Source organism: Sylvia atricapilla, chromosome 1 (genome assembly GCF_009819655.1).
Source record: "Sylvia atricapilla isolate bSylAtr1 chromosome 1, bSylAtr1.pri, whole genome shotgun sequence".
NCBI lineage: Eukaryota > Metazoa > Chordata > Aves > Passeriformes > Sylviidae > Sylvia > Sylvia atricapilla.
Genome location: NC_089140.1, coordinates 113,625,850 through 113,643,550, shown reverse-complemented (window position 1 = coordinate 113,643,550; position 17,701 = coordinate 113,625,850). Strand labels below are relative to the sequence as shown.

Here is a 17,701-nt window from a genome sequence, read left to right as displayed (position 1 = left end):
AGCCATAAATCACAAGGGTCCTTTTACACTCCTGTGGCTCTGGGGAATCTCCATCTGTTTTAACCTGCACTCTCCACTGTTGTTCTAAAACAGGAAAAACATTTTTAGCATCCATCTAAACCAATTAAACACTTTTAGGATCAATGATGGAGAGCAATGGATGCCTTTGTTACTATCACAATGAAGAATTATAGAAACCATGCATTTAGATCCCATTTACTATAAATAAATAGTTAATGATTAATAAAAAAAATCTCTTGAAGATAGCTCAGACTTGATAAACACAAGACAATTGTTGAAGTGGGTAAGAACATAGAAATTAAGACCTAGGAAGGAGAAAAAAGACGCTCTGCCTAGAGGTGTTTTTTGTATTCTTTGTAACAAAATTGTAACTTTAATTACAGTAATTATTTTAATAATTTTCAGTTTTTAGAATGTTCTTATTTAACATGAAAAGGATATTAACATTTTGAAAGTCTTGTATGTAATACATTTGTAAGATCTGTTGGCTAATACATAACCAGCTAAACAATGAACCTTCAACTTTTTTTTCTCAGATTTTTCTAATTTAATTTGTCATATCCAGTCTGCTCATTTGTTGGATTAGATCACTCATTAGGGTTGAATACAAAATTTGGGAAATTGTGAAGAGATGTTTGCACTGACCTCACCTCATGGCTTGGGCCTTTTAGATTGTTTTTTAAGAATTTTTTTGGTAAGTCACATGTACTCATAACAGTGTTAGAAGTCCAGTATGCAACTGAGAAGCTATTCCAGGTGTGGGAAAAATACAGTGTCTTAGATGGATAGTGTAGTTTGGGAAGCTACTTAAGTGCTTGAATGTAAATCATCCCCTGAATTCAAAGGAATTATTTGTTTGAAAAGACACTGGATCCTGCATGGTAAGAGGAGCTTAACAGTGGAAACAAATTAAAAGCATTTGTTTAGACTGTGGCCAATATTGTGATAATACAATAATTTTCTAAAGGGAGTGATATAAAGAGAGCTACTTGGTGATTATGTGTAAGCCCACAGTACACTATGCTGCTAAAATTAATTTTAGAATCATTTAATTCAGAAATAAATTGGATGTGACTTTTTCTTACAGAATTATGTGCTTTTTTCCTACCTTTTGTTTTCCTCTGCCTGCTTAAAGATGGCGACTAGATGAAAACCTGATTCAGTTTCCTTGGTTTATAATTTTCCTCTTTTTTCTTTACTTTTTTTTTTTTTTTTCTTAGCTAATCCTGTTTTTCCTCTTGTTAGAGAACCTGTTTTTGCCTTACATCTGAATGTTCACTGACTCTTCTGGGCTCAGCTAGAAAACAGCAGGCAAATAATCATCTCACAGCCAGTCTTCTGAGTAACACACTAGCTGAAATGATCCTTCCATCTGAACTCTTTTTTTAAGGTCATTTCCAGCAATGAGTCAGATGTAGTGTGTGGAAGATCCACACTTTGCCTAATGAGGAACTTTTGCAGTTTGATATATGTGCCAGCTTTGAATTTTATCTGCTTGTGCCAGGTAGGCATGTGGTACTCTTCAGGGTGTCACACTTGGTGAAGTCAAGCATTGTTTGAGCTTTTGCTGTTCCTGAGCACTCCAAGGGTTTATGAGGAGCTTCAAATTTTTACAAAGACTCCCAACATAGCCCTGAATCTCTTATCCTGTCCAAGCATTCCCCGTTTTGAAGGGTGTCCCAGGAACACAGCAGAGAGGAAATTAAGATAATTTTGCAGTTCTATATTTCCCAAGTGGAGCTTTTTTTTTTTTTTTTCCTCTTTGTAATATCTCTCTGCTCTGGGAGAGAGCAAGCCCTAAGTTAAGAGAAATCACAGGTGCATAACTGCCTGTTCCCTCCTCAAAGAGGCAGCATGTTCAGAGAAGGTATTTCAGGCAAGGTGATTTATTTTAATTAATATCCACAATTGCGTTTTTAATTATTATTTCAGTAGGAAGGCTAAGACACTAGCTGGGAGTTTTCCAGGGAATAAATCAATGGTTACAGATTTAAGGCCTCTTAGTGTCTGTGATTCTTTATTCTCTTACACTTACTCTTAATGCTTCTACAGTTTGCTAAGTGAACTAACACAGACTGACTGCATTTTCTCTCAGTTCAACAAATTCATTTAACCTGCTCATGCCAGAAGAATCAAAGAATCCTTTGTCTAATATTCTATTCACTTAAACATCTACTTGGCAAGGATGGCTACATGAGACAGAAGATTGATGCCAAGTATTTATTATGTTCAGTGATTTCTATATCTCCTCAGGAGAGAAGTTGTGGAAATGAGATAGCTGGGCTTCAATAGGTCATTTTCTGTGTTTCATATGTGTGGCCACATTAAAAAAGACCTTTCCCCTGATATCACTGACCTGTGTTAACTTCCTTTCAGACTGATTAGTGTGTGTGTTATTGTATTTTTACAGCTTATGTGTAAAGCTATAGCCTTACTTTGATACATCAATGTGAGAAGCAATAAAATTAATAGGAGGGAAAAAAAACCCCAGAATTCTGTAAAAAAACCAATCTAGAATACTCTCTTTTCTATAATTATATAACCAAGCATCTGATTCTCATTACAGAGATTTATATAGATATATGTTTCAATTAAAGATCATTTCTTGACTTTCAGAAATTAAATGGGATCAGTCATAACAATTCCCCTGGCAGAAATTCTTTTAACCAGCAACCAGTTCCAGAATGGAACCTGAAAGTTCCTTCAATAAAACTGAATATCAAACCTGCAATGACTTCTGTACATAGAAATCTGATAATGGCAAAACCTGAAGTCAACATTTAATAATATAATTTAGAAAGCTGAAAAGGAAAGGTTTATTTTCTGGGTTTTCTAAAATATGAGCCATTTATGTATTTTTAAAGAATTTTAAAAACTGTTTTTACAATACACTATTCTACTCTGGTGGTTTTTTGGTCTTAAGAGCTGGAATGACATTCACACTTTGCAAGATGTAGGAGTTTGTTGCTTATTTCCTCAAGATTGTAGAAATTTTTGTTGCCTTGAGGCAGAGCAGTCAGTCTGCTTAATCTTTTTCTTAGGGGTTTCCGCCTCCATCTGGCAAAGGAAACACACTGTTGTTGCTTTTTAGAAGCAGGTCCATTCCCTTTTAAATTTGGGGATCCTGTGATTATTCTTAGCCCATTATCAAGTACTTGTAAGGTAGGGAATAATTCCAAAACAAAATTAGTCATGGCAGAATTTACTGAATGTTTTATCTTTTCATATGAATTTCCTGTATGCCTTAATACTAAAAACCTTGTGTCACAGAAGAAGAGCCAACCAAGAAATATCTATTAACCAAACTCTGCTACTGAGCCACGCTTTATTTACCACACACAAAACCTCAGGACACCCTACAGGCATCACATTACAGGAAGCCAGCTCCTTTTAGCTGACTGCAGCAAGGATACCATTGGAACACACCTTGTCTCCTGCTTTGAGAAAATTCTTTCCTATGTGCTATTAAAATACTTCATCTATTTTGAGGCAGAAAAGGAAAATAAATAGAGAAAACAGAAGGAAAAAGTAGTAAAATATCCCTACAATGTAGGAAACTTTTAGAGACTAACATAAAGTTCCATTCAAACCAACTTCAAATCCCTCAAATCAACTTCATTTGAGAGCTGAGAGCACCTATCTGCCTTCCCCACCAAGGCAATACACTTTCTTGATTTATCTTGCATCAAATATACAAGGAGGAACCAGAGACATACAAATAGATCTATTCCTATGCCTGATTTGCCAGAGCCTCTCTGTAATGTACAAATGTACAAAGGTTACTGAGAAAACTTGATATGGGCAGACTGCATTTTGGCAGAATCCATAGCCAGCAGCAGCAGTCACAGCAATCTGGGATTTATGCTTCATCAGAGCTGGCATAATGCCAGCCTGGCTGAAAAAGCACAAAGAGCCCTCAAGTAACCTACCTAGCAATGATGACTTTCAAAGTTTCCTCTTTGGCTAGGTGGTTGAACAGGTTACTAGCCTCATCCAAAGTGAATGAGATTTCTGACCTTCAGAGTGACTTATAAAGTAATTTGATCTCTAACTGATGCTTTAAACCTGACCTAAGCACATTGATCTTACCCTGAACATCAGCAAACACTGAATTATGCCAATCAGCTTTTTATGACTTTCCCTGAAGCCCATTTGCAGAGTGCAGCTCATACAGAATATGACCACATGAGTGCCAAAAACACTGGCTTCCTAACATCAGGACTTCAACAAATATTCAGTAAATACATGTTACATGGATATTTTTCCCCTCCACTCTAAAGGGGACTGCTTATCACTATTCTGCCACATAAAATCTTCACTGCTACAGGTGCAGGGAAAATCTAAGGGAATTATTTTTTCTCCCAGGACTCTGCATCTCTGGAATGTTCTATTACCAGCCCTGACATTGATAGAATGACACAGAACTGACTACAGGATATGTTTCCAAACCTCTTGTGATTGTTACCCTCCTACAAAGCTCAATTGTGCAAGGTCTATGAGACACAACAACCCAGATTAAACTGTGAAAAATCAGTCCAAATAATCATCTTTTTTACATAAAGCATCAAAGTCCCATCTCTAACCTATCTCAGCTCTTCACTGGAATGAGCCCATGGGTAAAAAAAAATGGCTGAAGAGCAGCTCAAGCTAAGCTGTCTTGTAGCTAACTGACATATAACTTCCTAAAAATGTTCTTCTGTTTTAGAACCTCTTTCTTCAGAATCTCTGATCTCAACAGTGTCTGGGTCCTCCTGGACATCTTGGCAATGTGACATTTCAAAAGCTGGTTAAGAAAAAGCCACTCCTTTCTCCTCATAATCAGTATATTGAGTCTGATCACTCTTGACGCTCACAGGCAATGAGCAGCCTGTGCATCTGTGCCTACTCACTACAACATAATGAAGAATGAAAGTATGTTGGAGAAAAATTTGAATTGGTGGTAAAATATAGTCTATTTTCTGAACATAAGGTGAAACAGATATTATGGTTGTCTCTCAGAACTGTGCACTTAGCAGAATGCAGAATCCAATTCCAAGTCACTGGTGAAAATCAACTTTCTCTGTGAGAAAGTCTTTATTTATCCAAGTTCATCATTCTCGTCTTGTCAAAGTTATGTTTTTGTGGGATAATAAAGCTGTTGGCTAAACTGTTTGATTGAATGCAAATGATTCAATTTTCACTGAAACTGGAACTAGATTGAAAGACTAGGACTCATCCTACAGAAAGCAAGGGACAAATTGAAACACTACTTTTTTTTACTTTAGTTTCTCCCATAAAATTCTCAGACACAGTTGCACAAAATAGCCATTTACAGTTAAATGTTCATAAAAATATGTGTGTCAGTCTGTTTCTCTTTTCTGGTTAGGAAGAAACAGGGAGATACTGACTAGTGCATTACAGGGATAAGACTGTCTTTGTAGATATGAAAAAAGAAAGTTGGGTGGGCAGTTTTTTATTAAACTCTTTTTTTATTAATTCAAACAGATTTTGCCAACTGAATGCACTTTAGCTTCACTGGAGGATTTGGAGACTTTGGAATTTTGACCTGAAAATGCTTCCACTGACACTTCACAACACATTTTTCAACTTGCTGATGCTTGCTAGGAGACCTGTCCCCGAGTATTAAATGACAGTGACACTGGGGTAAACAAAACAACACTTGAATCTCTTCTCAGAGGAATTCCTGGTTGATTGCAGGGCAGAATAGTAGAAACAGGAAGAAAACCAGAAATGGTTTATGCTTTTCCTCAATTGCTTATAAAGGTCTAGTCCATCTTGTAGACTCCTGGCAGCCAATTTGTCATTTTCTCTCACAGCTCATCTACAAGAAAACACACATACAAATGAGGTCACTTGCTGACATATTTCTCACAATATTGATTTATATTCAAACAACAAAAAACTATGGCATAGAAAACACTAGTTGGAAAACAAGTCTTACCTTTAAGGAATGTCTTAATTGAGCTGTCATCCTCTAAAATATGAGCAGGAAAAATAATTGCGAACTAGCTTTATTATTACTTTTTTTTTTTTTTTTTTAAGTTATGATCTTATCTGGAAGGGTTCTTCAGAAATAACTAGACATTAAGTATATACTGTAGTGCTATAACAAATTTTCTTTAACAAAATACTTACTATTGGCAGTTAGCTCCCTCTCTGTTTTCCCATCATCTTGATATTCATCTAACCATCTTTCATTGCAAAAACAAAAATAATAAGATTAATAAAAACTATTAGCATAGTATATATATATCATCTGACCATTATCTTTTGTCTCCAATAGTATTTTTATACACCTTCTATGAAATTACACCTTGAAACTACTTCCAAGATCAAATTTTCTTTTATACCTTCAGCACAATTGGCCTTACTCATAGAAGAAGAATTTGGTGCTATTTGCTCCAGGCAAGGAAGAATTTTCATGGTAGCTGTATGAAGTGAGGTAGTACTATATGAAGTCCATTATATGAAATACTAATTATTTATTGGTTCAGAGACTCAGCAGTACATGTGAGGGAGTCATAAAACCTATAGTGCTTAATCATAGTCATTGTACTTAAAATTATACATAAAACCTGCAGGTCTGGAAGTTTCTAAAACTTTTGTAGATCTCCAATAACAAACTGAACTTCTGTTCTTTTCTTTTATACTGATGAATTTAAGGAGCTTTTCTGCAATATCATTTCACTGCAAACATGCATTCATACTTCTTCAGTTGACTCTCCTTGCTCACATATTTTCCAATCTCCAACAACCTCACTTACTTAAAAATAAATAAATACATGCTCACTAGCTATTCTATTGCTGATGTAGTTGTTTAAACCCAAGGATCTATAACACATTTCATTTCTTGTATGTAACAAAACTCTATGAATAAATCTCTTATGCATGGAGTCTAAACTCCACTGTATTTCAACTCATGTTGTAATAAATAGCTTGATTAACTTTTGAGACCTATCTCTTCATTCCCTCCTAAGAAACAAAAGATGACTAGCTGTTTCTAAAAGGAGAAAGCAATTTTTGACAAAAACTGGATACAGGATTTGAGATGCAGCCTCACTAGTGCTGAGTACAGGGGGCAATCTCTGCCTTGGTGCTACCAGCCAACTATTGCTGATCCAATTCAGGATGCCATTGGTCTTCTTGGCCACACACTGCATCGTGTTCAGCTGGCTGATGACCAGCACTCCCATATTCTTTTCCACCAGACAGCTTTCCAGCCACTCATGCCCAAGTCGGTAGCAATGCATGGGGCTGTTGTCACCCAAGCATCTCTCTCTCCAATTCCCTTGTGTGGATCACATCCGACCCAATAGATTTGTATATGTCTAAGTGCTGCAGCAGGCCACTGACTATTTCCACTTTGATTGTAGGGTTCATTCTGCTTCCCACTCCTTTCCTCTAGCTCAGGGAGCTGGCCATGAGGAGAACAGGTATTGCTGTTGAAGACTGAGGGGGAAAAGGCATGAAGTTGGTCAGCCTTTCCTTTATCCAGTGGGTATCTTCCCTACTCTGCTACCTCATCAAATGTGTCAGGAGGTTCTCTTCCATGGACTCCAGGAACCTCCTAAACTCCTTCTACTCTGCTGTATGGTATTTTTAATCCCTCATGAGAACAACAGTTGTGAGATTGTGGGAATTCTTCCAGCTGCTCATATTACATTTTGTCTGCCTCTTCCTCCTGGTTGGCTGGTCTGCAACAGATGTAGACCCTTCTATCATGACACTGCCTTGCTGGCCTCCCCCCCAGTTCATGTCCGTAAACATCCAACTCTATCATCATCAAGCCCTAGAAAATCAAGAAATGCCCTAAAATAAAGGGCTGCCCCACCTCCTCTCCTTCCTTGCCTCTCCCTGCTGAAGAGTTAATAGCCATCCAGGGCAGCACTTCAGCGGGCAAGTCATCCCACCATGTTTCCACAATGGTAACTATGGCATTCCAGATCTTTACACACAATGCTTCTTAAAAGATTCAGAACTGAAAGCTTATTTAATTTCACAAAACAAAACAAAACAAAACAAAAAAAAAACCCCACAAGTACACCGTAATCCACACACCTTTCCTCTTATGCAATATTTGGTTTGGGGCTTTTCTGCATTAGGCTATGACTCGCTTCCATGCTAATATAGGAAATTTTTCCTTGTTTTCAGGTGCAAAATTTTGCATCACTTGTGTCTTGAAAACCTCTGGGGCATTGCTCAAACATCTAGGTTTCATGCACATATCTGCTCTTAATTTTTTTCATTACATTGCTGGCAGGTAACAAAATCTTTTTCTCCATGAATGACATACCTATTACAAGGAAATACAACCTCCTGAGCATCCTCTCCTTCTTTATGCTTGATGACAATCTTATTCAGGAACCATCCACTGCCTGTGTTGAAATGACAAAAGTTTATCATGTGAAATCATGCTTTTTTAAAAATAAATTTTAAGACAAAAAAGCCTAGATTATCTTTTTCTAGCAGAAACACAGATCATATTAAGACAGATCTCATCTAAATAAATAAGATATATTAACAGAATGAAAGCTTTATTATTTTCTGTCTCTCATAAGAGATGTGATTCTTCTCTGCCTTTGCCTGTTTTAATTTTAAGAGGAGTGGGTTTTTTCCCTTGGAGACAAATCTGTGCATACAGCTCTGAACTGTCAACACCATCCACACCCCAGCCTACATCTTTTGATTCCTTGTAATCAGGCACAAGGATATTTGGACAAATCTGTTTATGCCAATAATCAAGATTTGTGTGAAAGCTGAAAATTTTTTGTCCTCTATGAGTGAACTCCTTATTGCATATATAAAAATATTAATTAATAAATCTTTTTAACTTATGCTCTCGTGTGCAGATGGAGAGGGGCTTTGTATGTCTTGTTGCCAGTAACAGGTAAAACTAAGGATGCAAAGATCCAGAGTCAGAAACCAGAAAATCTGGTTTTCTGGAAAAGCTGGCCCATCCATCCATCCTGTACATTTTTTTTATATTTATCACTGATGCACTGTTCTGGTCAGCTGCAGAGGGTAACAGGGAAATGCCACCTGTACTGTTTGTGCGCATGCTGAGTTCCTGTCTGTGTTGGTCTGCATGGCCAGCTATATGCACATGTGTGTTTTATTAATGTGTTTGTGTGCATGCCAATGAGGAACACACACTCAGCCTTGCTACCGTGAGACCAGCAGCCATGAGGCTCTGCAGTCTCACTTCTGCTGGGCTACAGAATTCATCTTTTCTCTAACTGCAGTAACCACTGGCACATCCATGTTGATCTTTCAGATGACTTCCAGTGACCATCCTGGTGACTGGTCTGGTTGTCCTGCAACACCCTTCTCAAATATCCAGGTCTCGCAGTACCTGCACCACTCACAACTTGTCATATTGCTTACTAGGTTTCACCTGACTCACACCATTACCTATCAGCACACTGCAGCAAAACAACATGTGGGATGCTTTTTTCAGAAGCAAACAATTATTCTATTAATCCTTATGCTTTGCCTCCCTGGCTTCATCTGAGTCTGGAAGCCCCTAGAAGGCAGCAGCTTCTGTTACAACAGGAAGGGCATCCCCAGGTAGTGCATGGAGCAAACCCTGTTCTCTAGGACAAAAGTCCTTTACTTTCCTCATTCACAGTAGCTGTGAATGCTGTGAGGGTAGATCTGTGCCCTGCAGCCTAGGAGCCCAAAAGAAAATGTATGTTCTAGGATCCTTTCAAGACAGATTCCAAATCAAGACTAAAGAACTTCCTGCCTTGTCACTCACAGGCAAGTAATGAGAAAAAAGGAAGGAAGGGGTCTTCTGAAGGTACCCTCCTTCCTCCTTCTCAATCCCCAAAATATTGATTCTCTCCTGAGCCACCATCCTTTCCAACTCTCAACCCCTCAGCTGCCTCAGGCTAGGCTTATGTGGGGCTAGTCCTTCATACAGTCCAAAAGGTATCTGTGAGATCTGTCTGTGCTGAGTTCAGTGAACAGCTTTCTGAATCACCAAGGCAGACATTTTGTTACAGGTAGAATTAAATCCATTGTCCTCTTTAGATAGTCCTTCAAACCACGGATTTGAATTCCAATGTCAAAAAGCATCCTATGGAGCTGAGTTGGGTAACAGATTTGTAATGCTGAACCTGCTGATCTGTGCTGCCTATTAAAGGAGATACGAGGGAAGAGAGCATGGTATGGTGCTGTGGGGAATAGAGGGAAGGTGGGCTCCACCACAGTGGAGTCTTTTGTGTTATGTCTTGTGTTACTACCATGTGAAACTCTCAGGTGTACAATCAACCACGGTGCTGAAGGCAGCAAACTCTATGGAGCTACAGATACAGGAAACAAGATTACACACCATTCCAAGGCTGCACTATTCTGGCTATTTCTGTAACAGTCACGAGCCTGGCTCAGAGCCTTAGGCAGTACAGACAGCAAGATGGGCATTGCTTGGGGCCATTTCAGAACAGAGTAATATAAACAGGCCTTTATAATCTTTTATCAGTGGAGCCCTGAACTGCCTAAAAATCCTTCTCTTCATGTAGTCTCTTCCTCGGTATTAATCTGCAAGCATATTTGCAGTATTTACATCTTTGGTGCTTTTAAATGCTAGCTTTCTCTTCATTTACATGTTCCAGGGAGATGCACAGTTCTTCGAGGGCCTGTACCAAAATTCATCTCATTACCACTACAAGCTGCAATGCAATGTCACCCACTGGAACAGCTCCACATTGACTTTCACAGATCAAATATATATAATCAAATCTTCTACAATTGCCCAAAGCAGCAAGGACATCGTGTTTTAGCTACTCAAAATTTTTCAAGTAGCAAATCAGCTGCTGAATATCTTAATTCCTTCTTGGATAGTTTTCACTGTTTGTTCAGTGAAAGATTGTCTTACCAGTGTGAGCCACACTTCTGAGAGTTTTCTGCATGCAAATAAATAGTGCTTTCTTGTAAATAATCATGAAAACAAAGGGTGGAATAACAGTATATGACATTAAACTCATGCCCTTTTTCCTGTCCATTACCACAGTTTTTCATCATCCCATCACAGTGACCAACCTGCAGGAAGACTTTTTATCACTGCAAGACCTTCTGTCACATTTTCTGTGAAGGATGCAATATAAACAAATGCATTTGGTTTAAAAAAGGACTTGAAAACAGACTGGCCTCCAGGAAATTAAATCCTACCTGGACCCGCTCCATCATGGCTAATCAGAACTTTCTCCAAGTCTCCCAGTGAGACAGCCCTTATGCAGAAAATATCCATCTGTGGAGCCATATAAGGAAAATTATAAAGGTCTTAAACACAGCTATTGCTTTGATTATAACAATATGGAAAAGCTGTTTTTTCACTCTTTTTTCTTTTTTTTTTTTCTCCAAAATGAATATAGATGTTTTATATTCATCCTGCCCAAAGAGTGAGGGTACTTTAAAACCTTCTAGGGTGAATAACACCTGAAAATTACTCCACAGAGACAGCACTGATACCTTTAGCATGACACAAGGATCAGTTTCAATTATTTGGTTGTGTCCATATTATACTTTCTAGTCCTATGCGCTTCACCAAGATTGGAAAACATACTTAGGAATACAGATTTAGAACTTGATTCTAAAATTCAGAGTGATGTGTTCAGAACAACAAAAATGCTATTGTTACCATTTTATCAATATGTGCTATAAAAATAACCAAAATACCCAAATTCTAATAACTAAAGCTCTCAGTAAGGGGTTGATCGAGCAGATAAAAATTATCCATATGATGCAATTATGTAAGCAATTTTGAATAAGGAAAATGATCAATGATTGAATAAACTCTGTAAATAAAAAGATATTTACATTTCTTAATGTCAAATTTTCTAGCCATAATTTAGTCTTATTTACCAGAAGCAGCATTGTTTTTACCTCACCTGTCCATGTCGAAACTTAACATTATTATTCTTAGATCTATGGAGCTTCCTTTTGCCAGCATCTCCTCTTGTCCCAATGATGTTGATATAAACATTGGAATCTGTTTCAGCACCAAGTTTCGCACCTGTGTATACACAGACTTCGTACACCAACACTACAAGAAGAAAAATACTTGGAATTATCCTTGCAGGTTGCACAAGATTCTAAACTTTCCTCATCAAAATGTTACCAGAAAACTCTGCTGATTTTCAGGTTTGCAAGTAGGAACACCTATCCATGAATTTATCACTTCTAGGTTCAAATCTTTTAATTCTCTTCACAAAAATATTAAAACATCAAGCTTAAGAAAACCACATTATTCTGAGCATTGCTATGCATTGCTAATTTACAAAGCCTCTCTTTGCAATTTATCTGGAGACCACCTAACCATATCTGAAGTAACAGCTACTTTTCACTACCAAAGCATTTTCAACCTCCAGATTTATGCAAAACAATTATCTGGTTTATTAACCTTCATTTCATCTTAAAAGAGGAATAACAATCACAAGTCCAAGGGGTTTTAGATTTTCACCCCACATACAAAGGTGGGCAAGAAGATTAACAACTCCCACACCTATAATAAATGAACAGTCATCTTGCATTTGAAGGTTTCTACATTTGTCATTAGTGAATGATAGAACTTCCAAAAAAGAGCTCTCAGTTAAAGCATATTTACAACTTTTTAATGCCTCTCCTTATGGTCTAGACCAAAGCCTTACACAAAAAAATATATACATCTTCAAAGAATTCTGCAATATAATTTAGAATTACTGTATTAAGATGCTCTATGCCACATAAAATAATTTTATAACTATCCAGATGTGCAAATTTATTTTTTAAACATTATTTTCAGTGATCATATACTATTATGCTTCCTTTCAGTGTTTCTCTCTATGACTTGAAGAAAAAATTCCTGTTTACATTTTAATGGCAATTTTTCCATGCAGTGTTTCTATTCTAATCACAGCTGGCCATTTCTGGTGCTATGTAGTAGATCACAGGGAAGATTACTGTTTCATTTATGTATAATTTTAACAGTTCTCGGAAGTGAAGAATGGTAATAGAAGTCCTAACAAACACAGTTAGTTCCTTTCAAGAAGGAATGAAGATGAAAACAGAATATAATAAAATGCTTGAAACTGGACAATACTCTACAAAAACTAGTTAAAATATTGTTACCCTTAAACCACCAAATAGCTAGAGCTACTAGGATCTGACATTTCCATAAATTTTTTATTCACTGGTTCCCAAGTCAGCTTATAAAACTCAAATATCATGTTGTCCACCATCACTGAAAAACAGTTACTCCTGATTCCCAGAGGAAAAAATGTAATAAAATATTTCTGCAAATACTTGAGGGAAAAAATAGCCCCACATGTATTAAAAGATAGGAGAAATGTTGATGAATAGACTATACGCTTAACCAAATCAGGGTATTTCTTTTCATCTTCTAAAATGTTCCTAAGACTGTGTCTCCAATTCTTTATCAGTATTCCAACTGGGACTCTAAATAGGAGTGGTGTTTCTTAACCAGTTTCATTATTTTCTCTAATTCCAAGCATTCATTGCAGCTCTCACATCCCTGCATTACTGTACCAACATCACCCATGGCATATAACTGATCTCAATAACACACACACATCTTCAAAATTTTGTCAGAGCCTCATAAAAATTAGTTTCAAGGTTTTTAGCATTAAAGTTCATGCTAAAACAAATTGTAGATATGAATAGCAAGTAGCTAAGATAAATTGACCTGATAATTAACATAATTGAACTATATATCCAAATTACATTTTGTATCATAACTGTTAATATAATCATAGCTGGCCAAAGGGCAGAGGATAAGGGGTGGCAGCAAACTATGGTAGAAAATGTGCAGCAAAGCAAACAGCCACACTGATCATGAAGGGACAAAATCTTTAGGAATGTGGAAGGAGAGAGGTTACATTTCCAAAAAAAAAAGCTTAAAATTATAATAATCTGTGACCAGAAAATTTAATAACAGGGCCATACTACCCATGAAGCAAGATGCAGTAGGTAGTAAAAGAAGGAGCTTATTGGCATAAAGTCTCCTCCACACTTTTACAGTCTTACTTACATTCTTGGTTTTGAAAATACAAAATATCTGTGAGAGGAAAGGAAAGGGTATAGACTGTTTATATGTTTACATAGAAAGACTGGTATCTGTATTACTTACAATTACAGGTAATTTCCATGACCAAAAATAAAAAAGAAATCAGTAACTATAAGCACAGTTCTAAAGCATATTCAAGGCTTTTATAAAAAAGAAACCGTTTAACAAGAAATGTTTACAAAACCAAAATAACAAGTCTCTTTCACAAGAAGAGAACAAGAGGTAATTATAACACAACACAAAGATATTAACAGATAAATAAATTACAGTACATTTTGTTGCACTGCACATCTCTGTGGTAACCAGAGAGATGATAATGATCTAATCATTAAATGGAGCTTTCTTTTGCTACCAGCCTAAATAAATCAGTCTGAAGTAGACAGCATGCACATCTTGAAATGCAAAAAAATGGGAAGTATTTTCCAGAGTTTCTTGTGTCTATACATCCCTCGCCATCTGTAAAATGTTAGGTCTGACATTTATTTAAGCTATACAATCTGCATTATTTATACAGGAACATTCTTAACAAAAAAAGACCAGTTTGTGCTCGAAATTTTTCTACACATATAAGCTACTACAATATAGGCCATTATATTCAGATAATAAAAGGAATGTTTATAGCCCTTAACTAGAGTATATGTGCATTATACTCTATGCATTTCATTGGAATTTCATAGGAGTCACACAAAAAATGAAGCAAGGAAAATATTGTCCAAAACACACATGCCTAATTAGAACATGGTGAATATGGCCACTATGGTGAAATGCCTGCAGATTCAAATAAACATTCACTAAATAGACTGTAGACAGATTTAAGCTTTTCCTGTACAAATGGAAACCTAGGCACAGACCAGCCTCAGAGGATTCGAATTCTTCAGATTTTATCTAGCAGTTCCTTTAGATTGCAGAACACCTACTAAAGGTGCTAGTGGTAATGGTTCCTGAGCTAAAGATTGCTCAAAACTAAGAACAAGGGTGACAGTGCCATTCTGTAACAGACAAAACCAGGTGCAAAAATTGTTTGGTGGGATAATACAATCAAATCTGGAGAACAAACCTACCCGTTGAATGCACTGCAGAGACAAAAAGACTTACCATACGTGACATTTTTCCACTTGTAGTTTTCTGTATATTGTTCAAAAAACACAGTTTGTTGTGTAGCCACTAAAGTAAAATGATCCTAGATAATGTGTTCAGCCTCTGAGACTGTAGTTCCATTTTTCTTTTTTTTTTGAGTAACCAACCTATTCTAAGGCCCCCGCTGCAGGCCCATCTGCAACAGAGACCTCCTTCACTGCAGGAAGAAAGAGCCATCCCAAAACTCTGCAAATTGGAACTGTATGGCCTGATCCCCTATTCTGTAGGAGTAATTTAATTTTACTATATGCTGATTCAGTGAAACTACACCAGCTGTAAGCTGGGGTGACAGAACACTCAGAGAGATGTAAACCCATGGGCAAAAAACAGCAATAACAAAAAAAGACAAAAAGGTAAAAAATTATTTCATAAAACCAGCCACTCAAGAGAAGTCAGAAAACAGTGTTTCAGCATTGAGAGGGACCTGTGAGAGTCACATCTAGGCATCTGTCCAAAGTGGAACACATCAAAGTAATAGAAAAAAATGTCTTGGAAAACACAGTAACTTTGATAAAGGATATAAGAGGATTAATTAACACAGAATAGCAGGGGGAAAAATCTCAGCTAGCACTCAGTAAAAAAGAAAATGACCTTTCAGAAAATAAGTGATTGAAATCTTCAAATTGCTCACCTTAGATAAGCTCTAGAAACCAAAAAGAAAAACCTGCAACATTGGTGCATGGATGAAACAGATGACAAAGGGAATTAAAGTGTTTTCAAACAGAGGTGAGGAGTTTCTAAAAGGCAGACTTTCAAGCAGCATAACTGTGCTAAAAATGACAGACCAAATATATAAAAAATACTTTAGTCATATGAGCAGTCAAGTGTACTATTACCAAATTTCTTGTTGCTCAGTCAATAAAAATGCTATCTCTTGAGATACTATCATGAGGCTTCCAGAGTTTTTTCAATCCCAACTCCAGCTTCTGGCATCTATTGATAACATAAAAAATGAACTACCTTGGACAAAAAAGAGAGAGACAGAAAGGAAGTTTTCCTGGTTATGAAAAAGAGGTATCCTAAGGGTGCACTAAGGGCAACAGAACACGAGTTTGAGACACCTTTTTTCCAGATTTCCCATTCTGGACATCTGAATAAGGGTTTTCCAATACAGAATATTGATATATTTCTCAGCCTTCACCAATGACAAGAGATACTTTGGTCCCAGTTTTGCAGGCACAATATATAATTATAAATTCCTCTTGAAGAAGTAATGTACATAATTCAATGACTTATGACACTTGCCTTCGGAAAATATAAACAGTAAACACCTCCAGTTACTTCGCACTAGAGACTAACTTAATATTTTGATATGTTTTGGGAGAAGAAAACAAACCTAATATAATTAAAGAAGAATTTATTGTTGAGAATATGAAAATGAAAGTTTTCATGGCAGAAACATTGGTCTCTTTCTGCTGACTTGGTACAAACTGCTATCCCATTGTCAGCTCTTTTCAAAGTATAATTATACTAAAAGTACAGTCATTATTTGAGAATTCGAAATGAGAGCGAATGAATTGAAGATCCACAGCTGTCTGTGCCTAATGACGCTGGTTTGCTTACAGCACCACTGAATTCCCTGGTTGGCTCTACTTCCTTCTTTCTGGCGTGCCGCATGGAGTGGTTTTAGAGCAAAGAACTAGGTTCTTTTTGGATGAAACTTCACCAGATAATACATTGCAGGAAGAAAATTACAATAGTGTTGACGCAAACTGACGGTCAGTCTGTGGGAACAGACAGGAACAAGCCTGAAGTAACTTCCCTCTAGACTCCCACAAAGGGGACATCGAACACTTAACTAAGTGGAATTTTAGCACTGAGTGCTTCACTGAGCAAATCCACTCCCACCAGGCTGCCAGTGTAAACAGACAAACAGGCCAAAGAGCACAAAACCTGGAGAGATGTTAATTGACACACAACATTAAAATTGTCCAACCGTTTCTATTCAGTCCTCCCTTTATGCTGCCATACCGAGATCCCAGCCTGGTATTGCACAGTATTGCTCCACGTTCTGCCTTTTTTTACCATATGACATGCTCGCTTGAATGAAATGGTCATTTTGGCTCAATCTGTCCAACAGCAAGGCTGAATCTCTGGTGTTATCACTCAGTGTTTACTACCTGGGTTTCACAGAGGGTGTTTGGTCATCTTGCCATGACAGAAGGGTAAAGATACGGGTTAGTGCAGCCTTAAAGCTAAAAGAGAACAAATTCTTAATGGCTGATACTGGTTGAGAGGGACTATCTTCCTCAGAAGTGGTGCATATATTAATTCAGACGACACAAATACAAAAAACAGTATCAGGTTAGGACATTTCATATAGAATTATAGTTCTCACTCTAACCTTCACTAAATGCTCTCTAATATCCATTAGCACTATTTGGAGAAATAGTCTAAAAATATATATTCTTCATGACATGCAAGAAAATTATCAGCTTTGGAAAAGCACACTTGCTAATGAATTTTACAATAAAGAAGCTT

General features: G+C 37.0%; 1 protein-coding gene across 1 annotated transcript in view; it reads right to left on the bottom strand.

Annotated features, from left to right (window-relative positions):
• Positions 1-5,874: 5,874 nt before the first annotated feature.
• RP1 (RP1 axonemal microtubule associated) overlaps positions 5,875-17,701 on the bottom strand; it is an 82,495-nt gene continuing 70,668 nt past the window's right edge. Inside the window, exons 27-30 of the mRNA XM_066331114.1 lie at positions 11,910-12,064; positions 11,191-11,269; positions 8,315-8,396; positions 5,875-6,212 (exon numbers count right to left, since the gene is read on the bottom strand). Of these exons, the coding sequence (XP_066187211.1) occupies positions 6,125-6,212; positions 8,315-8,396; positions 11,191-11,269; positions 11,910-12,064 (404 nt within the window). The 3' untranslated portion in view covers positions 5,875-6,124. The remainder of the gene's footprint in view (positions 6,213-8,314; positions 8,397-11,190; positions 11,270-11,909; positions 12,065-17,701) is intronic.